This window comes from Capra hircus, chromosome 23 (assembly GCF_001704415.2).
Source record: "Capra hircus breed San Clemente chromosome 23, ASM170441v1, whole genome shotgun sequence".
Lineage (NCBI taxonomy): Eukaryota > Metazoa > Chordata > Mammalia > Artiodactyla > Bovidae > Capra > Capra hircus.
Genome location: NC_030830.1, coordinates 28,980,298 through 28,995,560, shown reverse-complemented (window position 1 = coordinate 28,995,560; position 15,263 = coordinate 28,980,298). Strand labels below are relative to the sequence as shown.

The following is a 15,263-nucleotide window of genomic DNA, read 5'->3' as shown; positions in this document are numbered from 1 at the left end:
CTAAGAGGAGACCAGAGGGGGGCCTTCTCTTTAGCAGGTATGCTGTAGCTGTTCTCTACCAGACAGACTGCACGTCCATCACTCTGCTACTTTTCCAGCCAAGGCAGCTAGACTCGTCCCCTACTGCTGCTTGATAGAATCTGATCATTAACAGTTGCCCTGGCGTGAATTCCAATTCTGCCTTCGTAGCTTGGCCTTGAGGAAGTCCCTTAACATTTCTAGCCCCTGTTTCTTCCTCTTTTAGAGACACTATCTGAGATGGTTTCCATAACAGAAGGTCTGGCTCATCAGGTGCCAGAAAACCTGTTTTCTTTCCCTTTCTCCCTGCAGGAAGGGAAATAGCAAGGTAAACCTTATGAATTGTTCTACTTCCCTGTCTAATTTCTCTCTGCCTCTTTTCCCAAGTTTAAGGAAGTTTTTTTTTTTTTTAACTTCAATATTACTATACTGTTGTGATATAAAATCTTCTTATTGCACTATGCTGTATTGTCAAAATCTGCCTTTTTTCACACGGCCTCTCATTCAAGTTTATTCAGATACCACTTAGGCAGTTTCTTCTGGAAAAGAGGCAAATCTTGCACACAGACAGATAAGCCTCTGCCAGGAAATAGAGAAAATGTAGGCTGTCCCGAGCTGAGCACGCAGGGGTCTGCTCCTCTGAACACTATGGGTGTTTGGCTGAGCCAGAGGTAGAGGAGAGTTTGGGGTCTCCTTTGGTGGATTGCCACGACCACTGCCCTCTGCCCTGCTGCCCCTCCAGCTGCTGCTGCTAAGTCGCTTCAGTCGTGTCCGACCCTGTGCAACCCCATAGACAGCAGCCCACCAGGCTCCCCCGTCCCTGGGATTCTCCAGGCAAGAACACTGGAGTGGGTTGCCATTTTCTTCTCCAATGCATGAAAGTGAAAAGTTAAAGTGAAGTCACTCAGTCATGTCTGACTCTTTGCAACCCCATGGACTGCAGCCTACCAGGCTCCTCCATCCATGGGATTTTCCAGGCAAGAGTACTGGAGTGGGGTGCCATTGCCTTCTCCAGCCCCTCCAGCTGACTCAGTGCAAAGTGAGGGTGGGCTGTGGCAATCCAGACCCCCTTCCCAACAGGGACCTAAGTAACGTGGACCAGGGAGGAGAAAAGGGTACCACTCTGACTTAACCATATAGTTTATAGCATCCCAGGACCCATTTTGTCATCTTGTAACAACTTCTGATTATTATTAAAAAAAAATGTAAATGAAGTGAGTCATGTCCGACTCTTTGTGACCCCATGGACTGTAGCCTACCAGGCTCCTCTGTCCATGGGATTTTCCAGGCAGTAGTACTGGAATGGATTGCCATTTCCTTCTCCAGCAGATCTTCCCGACTCAGGGATCGAACCCGGGTCTCCCACATTGTAAACAGACGCTTCACCGTCTGAGCCACCAGGGAAGTCTGATTACTATGGAGCAGAGCAAAGTGATATCGCCTTGGTTGGCTACGTGTAGAAAAGGAACTGTTGGGGTCTAGAAATGTCTGCGTTTTCACTGATCAACTCAATATTTTTCCTTCTCTTTGTCTCTGATGTTAGACATTTTGGTTTTAATATAATAGTTTTAAAAAATTGCTGTAAAGAATATGAACCTTGGGATCAAGCAACCTGGGATTCAAATCCAGCCTTTACCACATTTTAGCTGTATAACCCTAGTCAAGTTCTTAACTTCCCTAAGCCTCTTTGTTCAGATGAGAATTGGAATAATAATAACATATTCCATAGAGTTTTTAGGAATGAAATGTATCATATATATATATATAAAATAAGCCTGGTGCTTAGTAAGTACATTAATAAGTAAATTCTATTAATAAATAAATTCTAGCTATGGTGACCATTATTCATGAGCATACTTCTTATGCAGCAGAATAGCAATTATGAATGCCCAGTAAACAGATCATATTATCTTTTTGGTGAGACTCAGAGAGTTTAATGCCTAAGTAAAGCCACACAGCTAGTAAGTGATAAGGTGGTATTTGACACCAGGTACTTCTGGCTATATACAACCTAGGTTTTTATTTTATATCAGAGGTCTTCCACTTTGGTTTACCAGCATCATTTTCATCTGTGTATAGAAAAATGTGCAAAATAAGGAAAAGATAAATTTTCATAAAGCTAAAAGTATTCAGTTTTAAGAACTCTCCTGAAATTCTTCATCCTAACTTTTGGTCTAAAATATCATTTCTTTCATGAAGTGATATGAGGATTAATCTTTTAATGTTGTCATTTGATAAAATTACAAAATTTGAAGGTCTCAAGTAATATGAGGAAAATGAACTTAGAGGTCTGATAGACACTGTTCCCTCCTATAATTAATATGTGCACAGATGATGTAAAATGTCAAGAAAGGAGTTTTAATCTATTTAATAATCTGAGAAGAGGATGGATGTTACAGTTTATGAAGATTTCCATAAAAATGTTTAAATAAAAAATTGGCCTTTTTTTCTAAAAAACTGTTAAGTTTATCTGGGAATTAGACGTACATGGGTTGCTTTACTTGTTAACAATTCTAGATAGTTAAGATATTATTGTACTCCAAATCATTAACAGTTACAGATGAAGCTTATGCAGTTGCATCCCATACACAGGAATGCATAGAGTTTTCACATTTTTTATTATTTCCCTTTAGATTTCGTGGTGTGCATCATGCCTTTGCAAAAATCTTAGCTGAAGGAGGAATTCGTGGGCTTTGGGCAGGCTGGGTACCCAATATACAAAGAGCAGCGCTGGTGAATATGGGAGGTAACGGAAACTTTATTGAGTTCTGAGAAGTCCTGATCACCTTAATTATTTTAACTATAAGCACTTACAATGAGGAAAATGAGAATTTTTATGTTATTATTTTTAATAATATGTACTGGCAACAGTCTTATTTTATGTTGTAATGTTGTAATTGAATATTTTCCCTAGAGTGGTTTCACTTTATTCTACAATGATGTATGAAAAGGATTTCCTAAAACTAGCAACTTGTGACAGTAAGGAGATAACACCAAACCATTACTAAGGGTTCTTCCCCACCCCATACCTTCCTCTAAGATTCAAACTGGCATATGTACCATATGTGATGGTCATTATGTCTAGACTACAGATCTTTCCCCCCAGTAATCCTGCTCCTCTTGCTATATAATCCATCTTGTACAGCTGGACACCTCAGGCTGGAAACCTCAATGTTTCCTTCACTCATTCCCATCTCTCACTTCCCATAGTCAGTCACTGATTTCTTCTGTCTTCTAAATATTTCTTAAAAGTGCCCCCCTCCAGCCTTATGCTAAGTGAAATAAGTCAGTCAGAGAAAGACAAGTACCAGATGATCTCACTTAAGGTAGGATCTAAAAAACAAAACAAAATGAAAACAGACTCATGGATACAGAGAACAAATGAGTGGTTGCTCAAGGGGAGAGGAGTAGGGAACCAAAGTAATTTTAAGGGATTAAGAGGTATGAACTTCCAGTTACAAAAATGAGCCACGGGGATGTTGTAATGTACAGCATAAGGAAGTATTCCAGTATATTGCGTACCTTTCTATGAGGACCAGTGATTACTAGGCTTGTTGTCATGGTGACCTTTTTATAATGCACGCACCTGTCAAATCACTGTGTAGTACACCTACATAATATTGAATGTCAACTATATTTCATTGAAAAAGGTTCCCCCATCCAGTAACTACTACCTTTGTATCCTTACAATGACCATTTTTACAGTGGTAACCATCAAAACACAACTAGACCCCTGCTACGGCATCTACCGATCTCTTCCACTGCCCTCAAATTTGGACCCGATATCCAGAGAGCTTTATCGAAAATACAGATCTCAACATGTTACTGGTATCCCTACAACCCCTAACTGGCTTCTCATCACTCACAGAACAAAGTGGAAATTTCATAACACAGAAGGTCTGCATAAATCAACCTGTGCCTTCTGGGTTTGAGCAGTTCATTGATTCTGGAGCACATAGTGAAGCAGAGCCATAAGTGAAAAGCTTCCACTGCCTACACACACCAAACTGCCTCAACGTCTGTACTGTGTGTCCTCTTCCCTCTTCTCTATTTAGTTACTTCTGCAGATTTTTTAATATGTTGCTAAGGTGTCTTCTCCATCATGCGCTTCACCTGAACCTCCCACAACCAGCCCTCTGAGGCCATGGTGTGCCGGATGCCCCTGTGTGTATTTCCGTAGTTGTCTGTGCTTAGCTCTGTTGCTGTTCTTACCTCATTTCATTGCTTTCTTCTATGCGTCTATTTCCTCCCCCTGGATTCTGAGCCCCCTGATGGCACGGACTGTATTTTATTCATTTATTTTCCCAGTCCCTCTTACCTTTCCCAGCCCCTCTGACATAATCAACAAATGTTTAATGGACTCCTTTCTAAGACCAAAATTATATGATTCTAAGAAACTGATAAATAGCAGTTTTGAGAGTTATGGTAACATACCACTTAACACCAAAGGAAGTAAGTCTGTTTTATTTTTGCTGTTTCAGTCCCTTGATGTCTCCTGCATCATATTAGTAGATATTCTGGTTTTCAGAAAACCTTTCAGATTATCATTCCTCAACTGATTGCTTCAATGTCTTTGCAGCCCAGGGTTCTCTTCCGAGCTCTAGCTGTCTACTCAGCATCTTCATTTGGTGTCTCAAATGTATATTACTTTGAATGTGTCCAAACCAAATCATTTACTGAATCACTTCCTTCTCTGTTCTTCCCAATCTCAAAATATGATATCATTGTATTTTTATGATGGCTTTTTAGTTGAACGACCCAGAAACCTAGGCATGATTTTGACCTCTTTGCTTTCACTTACTGCTTTCAGCCAACCAGTCACCAAATCCAGCCAGTTCTGTCTCCCAGAGAGGTCTCAAGTTCTTCCACTTCTCTTTACCCCTAGAGCTATGCCCTGGTCCAAAGTCCTATTAATCTCCTCCTCCTGGACCACTACAAATATATCCTAACTGGTCCCCCCACGCACATACACACATACATCCCACAGCCATTCTGCCCCACTATGCCTCTGAAATTGTTCTCATCAGGATCACCGGTGCCTGTCATTTTAAAACATTTAAATCAGTCCATTCTCATTTTCACATCGCTGTAAATGGCAGCTCTGTCCTTCCAGTTGTTCAAGGTCAAAGCCTTGTAGTCATCTTTGCTTCCTTTCTTTCCCTCCATATTTAGTCTGCTGGCTGATCTGTTGATTCTATCTTCAAAATACTCAGAATCTGACCAGTGCTCCACACCCCAGTATCCAAGCCACCACTCTCTCTTACCAGAAGAACCGTAGTTCTAATCTAATTAGTGGTCGTATCTAATGTGCCTTGTCTCCCGATAGTCTGAGTAGGCTATCGCAGTGATCTTGTAAATACTAGCCCAGGTCAGCCACTCCTCTGCCCCAGTCCCCTTCTCCGACTCTTGCCTCCTCTGTCCTGTTAAACCAGTGTTCTTGCCGTTCCTCTAACATACAAAGCTGACTTGCTGACTTTTTGCCTTTTGACCTACTGTGGTTCTGCCTACGACACTTTCTCATAAATATCTCCAAGTTTATTTCCTCAAACTTCCTGAAGGTCTCCACTCAAATATTATTTTGAGGTCATCTCCAGCTGTTCTATTTAAAATTCACACAAACCATCCTTCTCCACCCTTACACCCCCGCTGTCCCCTTTTCCTGCCTGATTTGTCTTCAGAGCAGTTACTGCCATCCGAAATGCCACGTGGCTTACTTACTTGTTTATTGTCTCCTCCTTCAACAGAGAATGGCGATTCTGTTCATTTTTGTCCATGGCTCTTTCCCCAGTGCGTAGAATAATGCCCACCACATGGTACGCTCTCAGATGTCCGGTGAATGATCAAATATATCTACCCATTCTTAGCTCTTTACAGTTCACTCCCCTATTCTTTGGTGTAGGTAATCTTTATAAAATTCCATGATTGTGATCTAGCCCTCCCTTGTTTAAAACCTTTCAACAGCTCTTCATTGTCATTAGAAAAAAAGTACAAAAAGCTTAATGTAGAATAATGGCCAGGATCTTTTGTTTAAAGTGATAGAATCTCAATTCAGCCTAGCTTAGGCTAAAAAAGGAATTCGTGAGCTCCAGCACTGAAGAGTGCAGGGGTTGAGCTGACTCTGAGCAAAGCTGGATTCAGATGTGCAGATGATATAATTGAGTGTCTGTCTCTCTTCCTTTTTTCCTCCCCCTCCCTCTGTCGCTCTGCTTTTCTCTGCTTGAGAACAAGAATGGGATCTTTCATCTTTGTATACATTCTTGTCCCACGCTTAGCACTTTCTTGACACAGAAGACATTCATTGTTGAGTGAATGACATTTAAACCTTCTTTCTCTGTGTATTGCCAGATTTAACCACTTATGACACAGTAAAACACTACTTGGTATTGAACACTCCACTTGAGGACAACATCGTGACTCACGGCTTATCAAGGTAAGTCTGTTTTAATTTGTCTCTTTCTATTTTTTCCTGTCTCACTCTTTCTTCCATATTTGGCATAAATTCTAACTTTCATCTCTTCTGATTGGGAACCTAGTGATAACACCCTTAAAGAAAGGCGATAGTACCTTTATAAAGAGCAGTTTTCTTAAAGTGCGTTGCAGTTAAAATGTGGAAGAGAGGGGCAGGATATTTCAGGTTAAATTTCCCCAAATATTTGCACTTTGGTAGGGCTATCCCAGGGTCAGATTCTGACAATTGATTATCCAACTCAATTCAGTGGGTACGGTTGAGCATTGTTTGCATTAACGACACTGTGCAAGGCCTGCAGTAGATACAAAAGGTAAACCACACTGCTTCCCAGGGAGTTTACCACGGGGAAAACCAAAACAAGTATAAAAACACTGCACAGTACGTGCTAAAAGAAAGGGACTAGTTACCATAGAGTTGGGCAGTGGGGAGGGAAGGGAGAAAAAAAGAACCACTTAGAAGGGCCTATAAAGGAGATAGGATTAGATAAGTGTTTTGAAGGGCTGTGGCTCTTGATTGATAGAGACATGATAAAGAAGTGCTTCCTAGGAAGGAGAAACAGCTTAAATTCTTTGCAACACAAGTTCAGATTCTCCATTAAGATGAGTTACTTTATAGATGTTGAGTGGCCTTATGATTCTGTTTAGCTTCTGATCTTATTTCCAAATTCTAGAACCCTTAATGCTATTTAGACAACCCCAAAACTGTATGAGAGGGCTTCCTAGGTAGCACAGCGGTAAAGAATCTGTCTCCCAATGCAGGAGACTTAAGAGACATGGGTTTGATCCCTGGGTTGGGAAGATCCCCTAGAGTAGGAAATGGCAACCCACTCCAGTATTTTTCCTGGGAAAATTCCCTGGACAGAGGAGCTTGGTGGGTTACAGTCCATGGGGTCGCAAGTAGTCAGACAGAACTGAGCGACTCAGCATGCACGCACGCAAAACTGTATAAGTAGTGCCAAGTCAGTGATATTTAGAGGTATAGCTCTAGATAGAAATGATTCTTAATTTTAGGTTCACTTTAACTTTATATTCTTAGTATAGTTTTTCTTCATTTGTCCTCTTAAAATAAGTGTTATCTTTCATGCTGCTAGGGCAATCATTCTGTCTGTCTGCTCACCTTTCATATTCCAAAATCTCATCCAGGTGTGTTCACAAGCAATAACGTATTTTCTGTAGCCAATAGCCCAACCGCCTCCTTCAAAGCAAACAGGATTTGGGGCCTCCATCCTATAAACATATGTATCATATCTGTACCCAACGTGACCTTCCCTTCACTGTCTCCGTTCATGCTGTTCTCTCTGCTCGTGAGACTTTCTTCCCCTGTTCTTCCTTGTCAAGTCATCCTGTGAAATAGTCTCAACTCTCAAGGGACTTTGCTGTTCCAGTGTTGCCATCTATTCTGGGAGCAGGATATTCAGTTCTGACAGCTCCACAGTGATGTTACCTTTGTTTCTTTTTCATTGTCTTTACCCAAATGATCTTTGAAATACCACCTCTAACCTGAGATTCAGGGATTTCCCAACAGATATAAATCTGCCTAATAGACACAGCCCCACTTAATGGATCTGCCTGTTTTGGAAAGACATAAGATTTCCCGTGACTATATTCAGCCCTAACTGAAATAAGTTTATCCTATGTTCTCTAATTCAGGTTTTGCAAATGATTGAGATCATTGGGTGCTGAGATGATTGGTACTTGGTTCTTTCTTAGCCCTACCCACTGGATCAGGTTTTTAAATGGGGTCAGGGGGAGTGTGTGTGGTCCGTGAGGCAGCTCAAAAGTTGCTGTCCATGAACTCACAAGCTGGGTAGGTAAACAGTGCTGTGTGATCCAGAAGTCCTAGACGCTGCATCACAGGGTAGAATGAGTGCTCACCGAGGTCTAAAGAGGGTTGCAGCTGTGCAATCGAGAGATTTATAGGAGCTATCAGCATCCGAGGGAAGGGAGTTTTATATGAAGAAGAGGAGTGAAAATAGTGCAGTCACGGAACTGGGTGCTTCAGAATGGTTAAGGGTAAACTGTATGTTATATGTATTTTACCGTAATTAAAAACAATGGTGTCTGTGCTCACTTGAGCAACACATCTAAAAGCAATGGTGTAGGTACGCTGAAGTTCTAGGGCAGGGAAGGAGCAGTAGAAGACGTGTGGCTAGGATTTTAGGGAGATGGTGAGGCAGGTGGCAAGGTATGTTAATATAGGAGGAAGTAGAAAGGAAATTACTCAGAACGGGAAAACCAGAGGAGTCCCCCTTTCCCTCTTTTTAAATCATGAGGCTGTTGAGAGGCGAAACTGGGCAAAAGATTAGCTTACACTGTATGAAGATCATATATGAGCATGGTGATTTAGTTGATGCGGAAGAGGATTGTTTATCCTGAAACCGTGCTTGTGGACTAATACAGACTAGCCTTGCACAGAGCCATCTGGTCTCCTGGAGAGAACAGAGGACGTACCCAATCATTCTCTGTCTATCATCACTTAAGAACATTCTGGGCTTCACTTGGCGGGTATTACTGGCAAGGAGTGATAAAGGTCAATAGCAAAAAGTAGCCATGTTCCTGTCAAGTATCTAAGCAAAATTGATGTAACTTTTACAGCTCTGTCTTATTTTGACTCTAGATACGACCTTACCTGAGGCCTCCTTAATGCAGTATTTGCTCTCTTAATATTTAAAGGAGCCTAGCCAGATCACACTACCCTCTGCAAACAATTTGATAAGACGAGGATGAGGCAGGCCACTGGCAGCTGACCCCCAAGGTGTCTGTGTGCTGAACAGGCCCACAGTTGCCAAAGGGGATCCTTGATGTGGTTATTATATAGGTTAAAAAAATCCTTTAATAAGTACATTAATTAATGACTACTAATGAATGAGGGCTGCCTATCTTTTAAAAGTAGAATTTATTAATAATATTAACAGTCTGGTAGAAGTAATCTCCACTCTTGAAACATACGTATAGCTGAGCCGGCACCCAGCCTCTCTGAAGCAAGTGAACCAGTGAAAACGTAGTGTTTCTTTCCAGTCTTTTGAGTCAAAAAGGGGAAATTGTGTATATTTTTCTGTCTTCTTTGTTTTTCTCATCTCTTGACTGGTCTTGCATGCTGTTTCTAGTAGACTCAAGTTTTAGAATGTAGGTGAATTTTGTAGTTGGTTGCCTGTTTCTATGTAAAAATAATGAAGGTATATTAAAATGAGGGCTTCCCTCATAGCTCAGTTGGTAAATAATTTGCCTGCAATGCAGGAGACCCTGGTTTGATTCCTGGGCTGGGAAGATCCACTGGAGAAGGGGTAGGCTACCCACTCCAGTATTCTTGGGCTTCCCTTGTGGCTCAGCTGGTAAAGAATCTGCCTGCAATATGGGAGACCTGGGTTCAGTCCCTGGGTTGGGAAGATCCCCTGGAGAAGGGAAAGGCTACCTACTCCAGTATTCTGGCCTGGGGAATTGTGATATTAAATCTTGACTTTCAGAGGATCTGAACAAATAGAAAAGAATTTTAAAAGAATGTTAAAAATGTTAAAAGAAAGAATGTTAAATATATCCCTCCCGGGATATACATGGTGAAACAGTAAGTTCTTTGCACATAGGCCTGTCGTGTGAACAGAGACCCAAGAAGAGTTATATACACAGTCGGGTCACTTGCTGGAAAATGTAAATGGGTTATATGGGTTCTTTCTCTTGAATTCAGGTATTCCTGAAGTATGTTTCTCCTTTGAGTGATCAATCCTGATCTGAAAGAGTCATAAAAGAACTTGGGTGCTTGCTGCTCCAGCAGTTCAAAGTAAGAGAGTGTGAAGATTCCTAATGCAATTTCAACCTCCCCACTACACAGCCTTCAGAAACTTCAAAGGCCTTGCTTCACCCGGAAGTCAGCGGTCCTTATCTCTGGGAGACACTTGATGTTCTGGGAAGAGATAAAAGTTGTCCACAGTCTTCGTTTCTAGCTTTCCATTAGCCCAAGATAAGACAATCTTCCCACCCCCCTGATTCCCGTCTCTGGACCCAGCTGCCAACTTCTGGGTCTCAGGCCTTCATTTCTCTTGATTCAGGATGACCACCCATCTTCTCGTCATCTGTTTCTCCTGGAAAAGTTTACAGCAGTTAATGGCTTCTCGGGTTATGGGATGTCAGTCATATTCCTGTATTGCCTTTCTCATGCCCATAATACATAATGAGCTGCTGGTGGCCTCTGAACTGTTGAGTCACTCATTTAAAAGAATCTTGATTTAGTCTGCAGTGGGTTGGCTGCATCCATTTTGTCTGTCTTGAATAACTGACCAGAAGCCTTTTTCAAAAAGGAGTGATTATGTGATTTCTGCCCCCCCACTTTAAGATCCTTTCCCTTTGCATTGAAAATAAAATCTCAGCCTTCTCGGCCTGCATCTTTAGTCTCTGATCTGGCTGGTGAGAAGGAACCATCTATGTCAAGACCTGCTCTCACCCAAGAGCCTTTTCATGACTGCCTCTCACTTGGTTAATCCCTATCACGTGATCTCATTTAATTTTTTTTTCCATAGCACTAAGCGTACCTGAAATTATTCATTTCTCCTCTGCCTCTCCCCAGTTAAGTACCTTGAGGACAGGATCTTATTTGTCTTGTTCACTGCCTAGAAAAGTGCCTGCCTCCAGCAGATGTTCAGTGTATATCTGTTGACTAGATATTGTTTTAATTTTTTTTAGCTCTTTAATGAATGAATTGATCATTGATTTTAAGCTAAAAGAGCATCAGTACGAAGAATATTATTGGACTAGGTTTAGTATTTCATTCTTTCCAAATATCAAATCCCCCTTCTTTAAAATTTGAAAGCTGCTACATACCACCTTTCAATTTCATTTATTTGTATCTACAGTTTATGCTCTGGACTGGTAGCTTCTATTCTGGGAACACCTGCTGATGTCATCAAAAGCCGAATAATGAATCAACCACGAGATAAACAAGGAAGGTAGATAGAAAGTCTTAGTCTGCGTGTATCTGAATGTCTATAATAACAATGTTCTTTAAAGACTCTTCCTCATATTTATTCTTGCTGGAAATGTATTTTTGTGTTTACATGTGTTCAACCAGGAAATTGTTTTTATGCAATTACCCACTTTGTGTCTGATGGAAAAGTACTGTGCATTTGGGGAAATAAGCTAATTTAACCATCATATTGTTTAGACACAAGGTGTTTATTGTGACTTTGTTGATTTCATAGAGTTTTTGAAAATATACTTTGTTAAGAATTTGTAGGGCATTTTTGCAGAAGCTCATGACTTATGAGTAACATGGGTAATTTGATTGGCTATAAAACAGTATGTTCTCTCTGAAGAGACTAGATGGAGTGAATTCTAAGTTATCAGACCAAGGGTGGGGTGAATCCCAAGAACCAACCTTGAAAAATATCTTTAAACTCAAAAGAGGTGTCCTATGTATACAGAAGCACAAATATTATTTGTTCTAAACTAGCAGAAGATAGTTAAATAAGTTTTCCTAGACTATTTTTTAAAATTTTATTTATACATCTATTTACATGTAGGAAATTTAACAAAATTGTCTTCTTTCCTTTTTAGGGGCCTTCTGTATAAATCATCTACTGACTGCTTGATTCAAGCTGTTCAAGGAGAAGGATTCCTGAGTCTCTATAAAGGATTTTTACCATCTTGGCTTCGAATGGTAAAGTTAGGTTTTCCTTGCCTTTGTTTTTGTGTTTATTGTACTTAAATTACTTTTCATCTATCAATATTTTCCCTTTTCACTTCTGGCTTCTGGCATGGTTCTGCCGCCAAATCATGGTTCTTTCTTTCTTTTCTCTTTTTGTTTTCTTTTACCTCCAACCCCTTTGGTAGATTAAGGTAAAATAATTCAGTTACATCAGAAATGAATAGGTTGATAGTCTGATGTTACAAAGCCAGTGGATAGATTGTTCTGAAATGTAAAGACTTTTGCTATTTAGCCAAAATATTGCAGTTTGAGACAGTATACAGATTTCATACTAGAGACCGTTGTTATGAAAATGTCACTATGTCAAACAAAATTAGTTACTTTGATGATAAATATTGGATTATCCACTGTGGCTCAGCAGTAAAGAATTCGCCTGCAATGCAGATCACCTGCAATATAGGAGACACGGGTTCAATCCCTGGGTCAGGAAGATCCCCTGGAGAAGGAAATGGCAACCTACTCCAGTATTCTTGCCTGGAGAATCCCATGGACAGAGGAGCCTGGCAGGCTGCAGTCCATGGGGTAGCAAGTCAGACATGACATAGCGACTAAACCACCACTACCACCCAATAATACCTGTCACCACAAAGCTCTGCTTAGGAAGAAGACATCATATCATTTTCACTTGGTTTGGATACTGTGTTTTTACTAAAGTGAATTAACATGTAGAGTTAGATAGACTTATCTAAATAACATAACAAATACAATAAAAACAAGGCACTCGAGTATTTTGTGAGTTAGAACATATTTGAAAAAATAGGAGTTACAGGTTTAGAAATTCAATCAATGCTTTACACAGTATAGAATAATCATATGAATTGAGCACCTGTTCCATACAAAGCCCTGTACTCAGTCCCTGACTTTAGGAGGAACCTCAGAGCTTCAGTCCCTACTCCAGTGCTAGAGCTTCCAGTCTAGGGCAAGACAATCCCTGAGTGAAGAGTTGGGAGGGGGCAAGGTGGAGGGTCATGGTGCCTTCAGAATAAGCAGCAAGTAAGGACCGCCTAAGCTAGGAGGTTAAGTAAACCTCATTGGAGAATGGATTTCTCACTGAGATTTGAAGAATGACTGGGACTTAACTAGGTTAAAAGGGAAGAAAAGAACACTCTGGGTGTAGGAACTAGCTGGAGTAGACAAAGGACATGATGCACTCAGAGAACTCAAGGAAAGCCAGCTGGCCAAGGCATGGAGATGTGGAGGAGAGAAGCCCAGGGTGAGGCCAGAGAGAGGCAGGGATGGGATTGGGAGGGCCTCACGGTCCCTGAGAGGGAGGGGCATTGGCCTGATGATGTGCGCTTTTAGGTAGATCATTCTGGCTGCTGTGTGGGTTGACGAAAGACCAGTTGTGACAGATGACAGATAATGATAACTCAGACTAGAATATGACAGTGGGGACAGAAGAAGATAGATTAAAAAAAAAAAAAAAAAAAAAGAGGGGTGGGATAGAAAGGAGATAAAAAAGAACACACCCGGATGGAGATGGGGAAATGGTTGGAGAAGGCAAAGAAAAATCGAGCTTCATTCCCAGATTCCTGCCCTGAGCAACTAGTGATGTAGTTTCCTAAAATGGGATCATTTGCAGGGAAGAAGATTTCATGGTGGAATCTCAAGTCTAGTTTGGATATGTTCAGTTTTGGATACTCATAGGACATCTAAGTAGAGAAGGCACCCCACTCCAGTACTCTTGCCTGGAAAATCCCATGGATGGAGGAGCCTGGTAGGCTCCAGTCCATGGGGTCGCGAAGAGTTGGACATGACTGAGTGACCTCACTTTCACTTTTCACTTTCATGCATTGGAGAAGGAAATGGCAATCCACTTCAGAGTTCTTGTCTGGAGAATCCCAGGGATGGGGGAGCCTGGTGGGCTGCCATCTATGGGGTCGCACAGAGTCGGACACAACTGAAGTGACTTAGCAGCAGCAGCAGCAGCAGCAGGACATCTAAGAAGAGATATATCTAGATGACTAGCTTCATATATTGGCCTGGATCTTAGAATCATGAGGATGGCGAATTAGACCTGAGCACCGTCTACACACAGATAATAACTGAAGCACTGGGGATAAATGACATCACCAAGGGTAGTAGGTATCTATCTATTAACATGAAACTAACAGCCAAAGCCCTTGGTGATATCTGATACAAAAGCACACCTAAGCTCTAAAAGATTATTTTCACTGTCTTGATTATACTTTGAAGTTATCGCAAATCTATGGATATTTAATGGAAAGGAAGGTTTTGACCTGGCCCGCATAAACCAGGTCCTATTATAAGTGCTGGTAACACAAAGGAATAAGATGTGTATGTTTTTGCTCTCATGGAGCGTACAATGTGATGGGAGAAGATAGACAAGTATGTAGTTAACATTACAGAGATGATAAAGCTAAGATTATGAAGTCACTTGCTATATGGCCAGTGCTGTGCCAATCATATTCATGGCTTAACTCATTGAGTTCTCCCAACAATCTATTTAGAAGGTTACTATCATATATTTCATTTATAGAGGAGAAAACTAAAGTGAAGTGTCTAAATAACTTGGCCAGGCTAGGTGGTTATTAACTACTGGCATCAGGGGCTCAAACCCGGGCAGTCTGGCTTCAGAGGACACAGATTACTAAAGAGGGTTGCCAGTGCTGTGAACAAAACATGGAAACACACATAGTGGAGAAAAATGGCTTGAACTCTTTGAGAAGTCCCAAAAGGCCTCCCAGAGGTGATCCCTGATCCGAGCTTTGAAGGATCAGTAGATGTTCGTCAAGAAAACCATGAGGAAGCAACATAAGCAAGTCACGGGCGACCCCAAAATGTCTGGTGAACTGCAGAAAATTCTGCGTGGCTAAACTGTAGGTCCTCAGAGGGCTGGTGATTGGAATAGCACATAGAAGAGTGTTCAGGCACCAGGCTGAGAAGGACCTGGGGGGCCAATTCAGTAGTTGAGGTGAAACTGCAGTGGCAAGCCCCTGTTTGAACCCAGGAGCCATGTGCTAATACTTGCTTGGGGACAAGTCTACGGTGGCCGCAATGTCGAAACTATCATGAAAGTTAGAATGCAAGAAGGGAGGTTTTGGCGGTGGTCTAGCCAGGA

The 15,263-nt window shown here is 41.3% G+C and overlaps 1 protein-coding gene across 2 annotated transcripts in view; it reads left to right on the top strand.

Annotated features, from left to right (window-relative positions):
* SLC25A27 (solute carrier family 25 member 27) overlaps positions 1-15,263 on the top strand; it is a 28,261-nt gene that overhangs the window by 5,690 nt on the left and 7,308 nt on the right. For both annotated transcript variants that reach the window (XM_018039065.1, XM_013973875.2), the window contains exons 5-8: positions 2,652-2,764; positions 6,364-6,448; positions 11,331-11,423; positions 12,031-12,133. In XM_018039065.1, the coding sequence (XP_017894554.1) occupies positions 2,652-2,764; positions 6,364-6,448; positions 11,331-11,423; positions 12,031-12,133 (394 nt within the window). The remainder of the gene's footprint in view (positions 1-2,651; positions 2,765-6,363; positions 6,449-11,330; positions 11,424-12,030; positions 12,134-15,263) is intronic.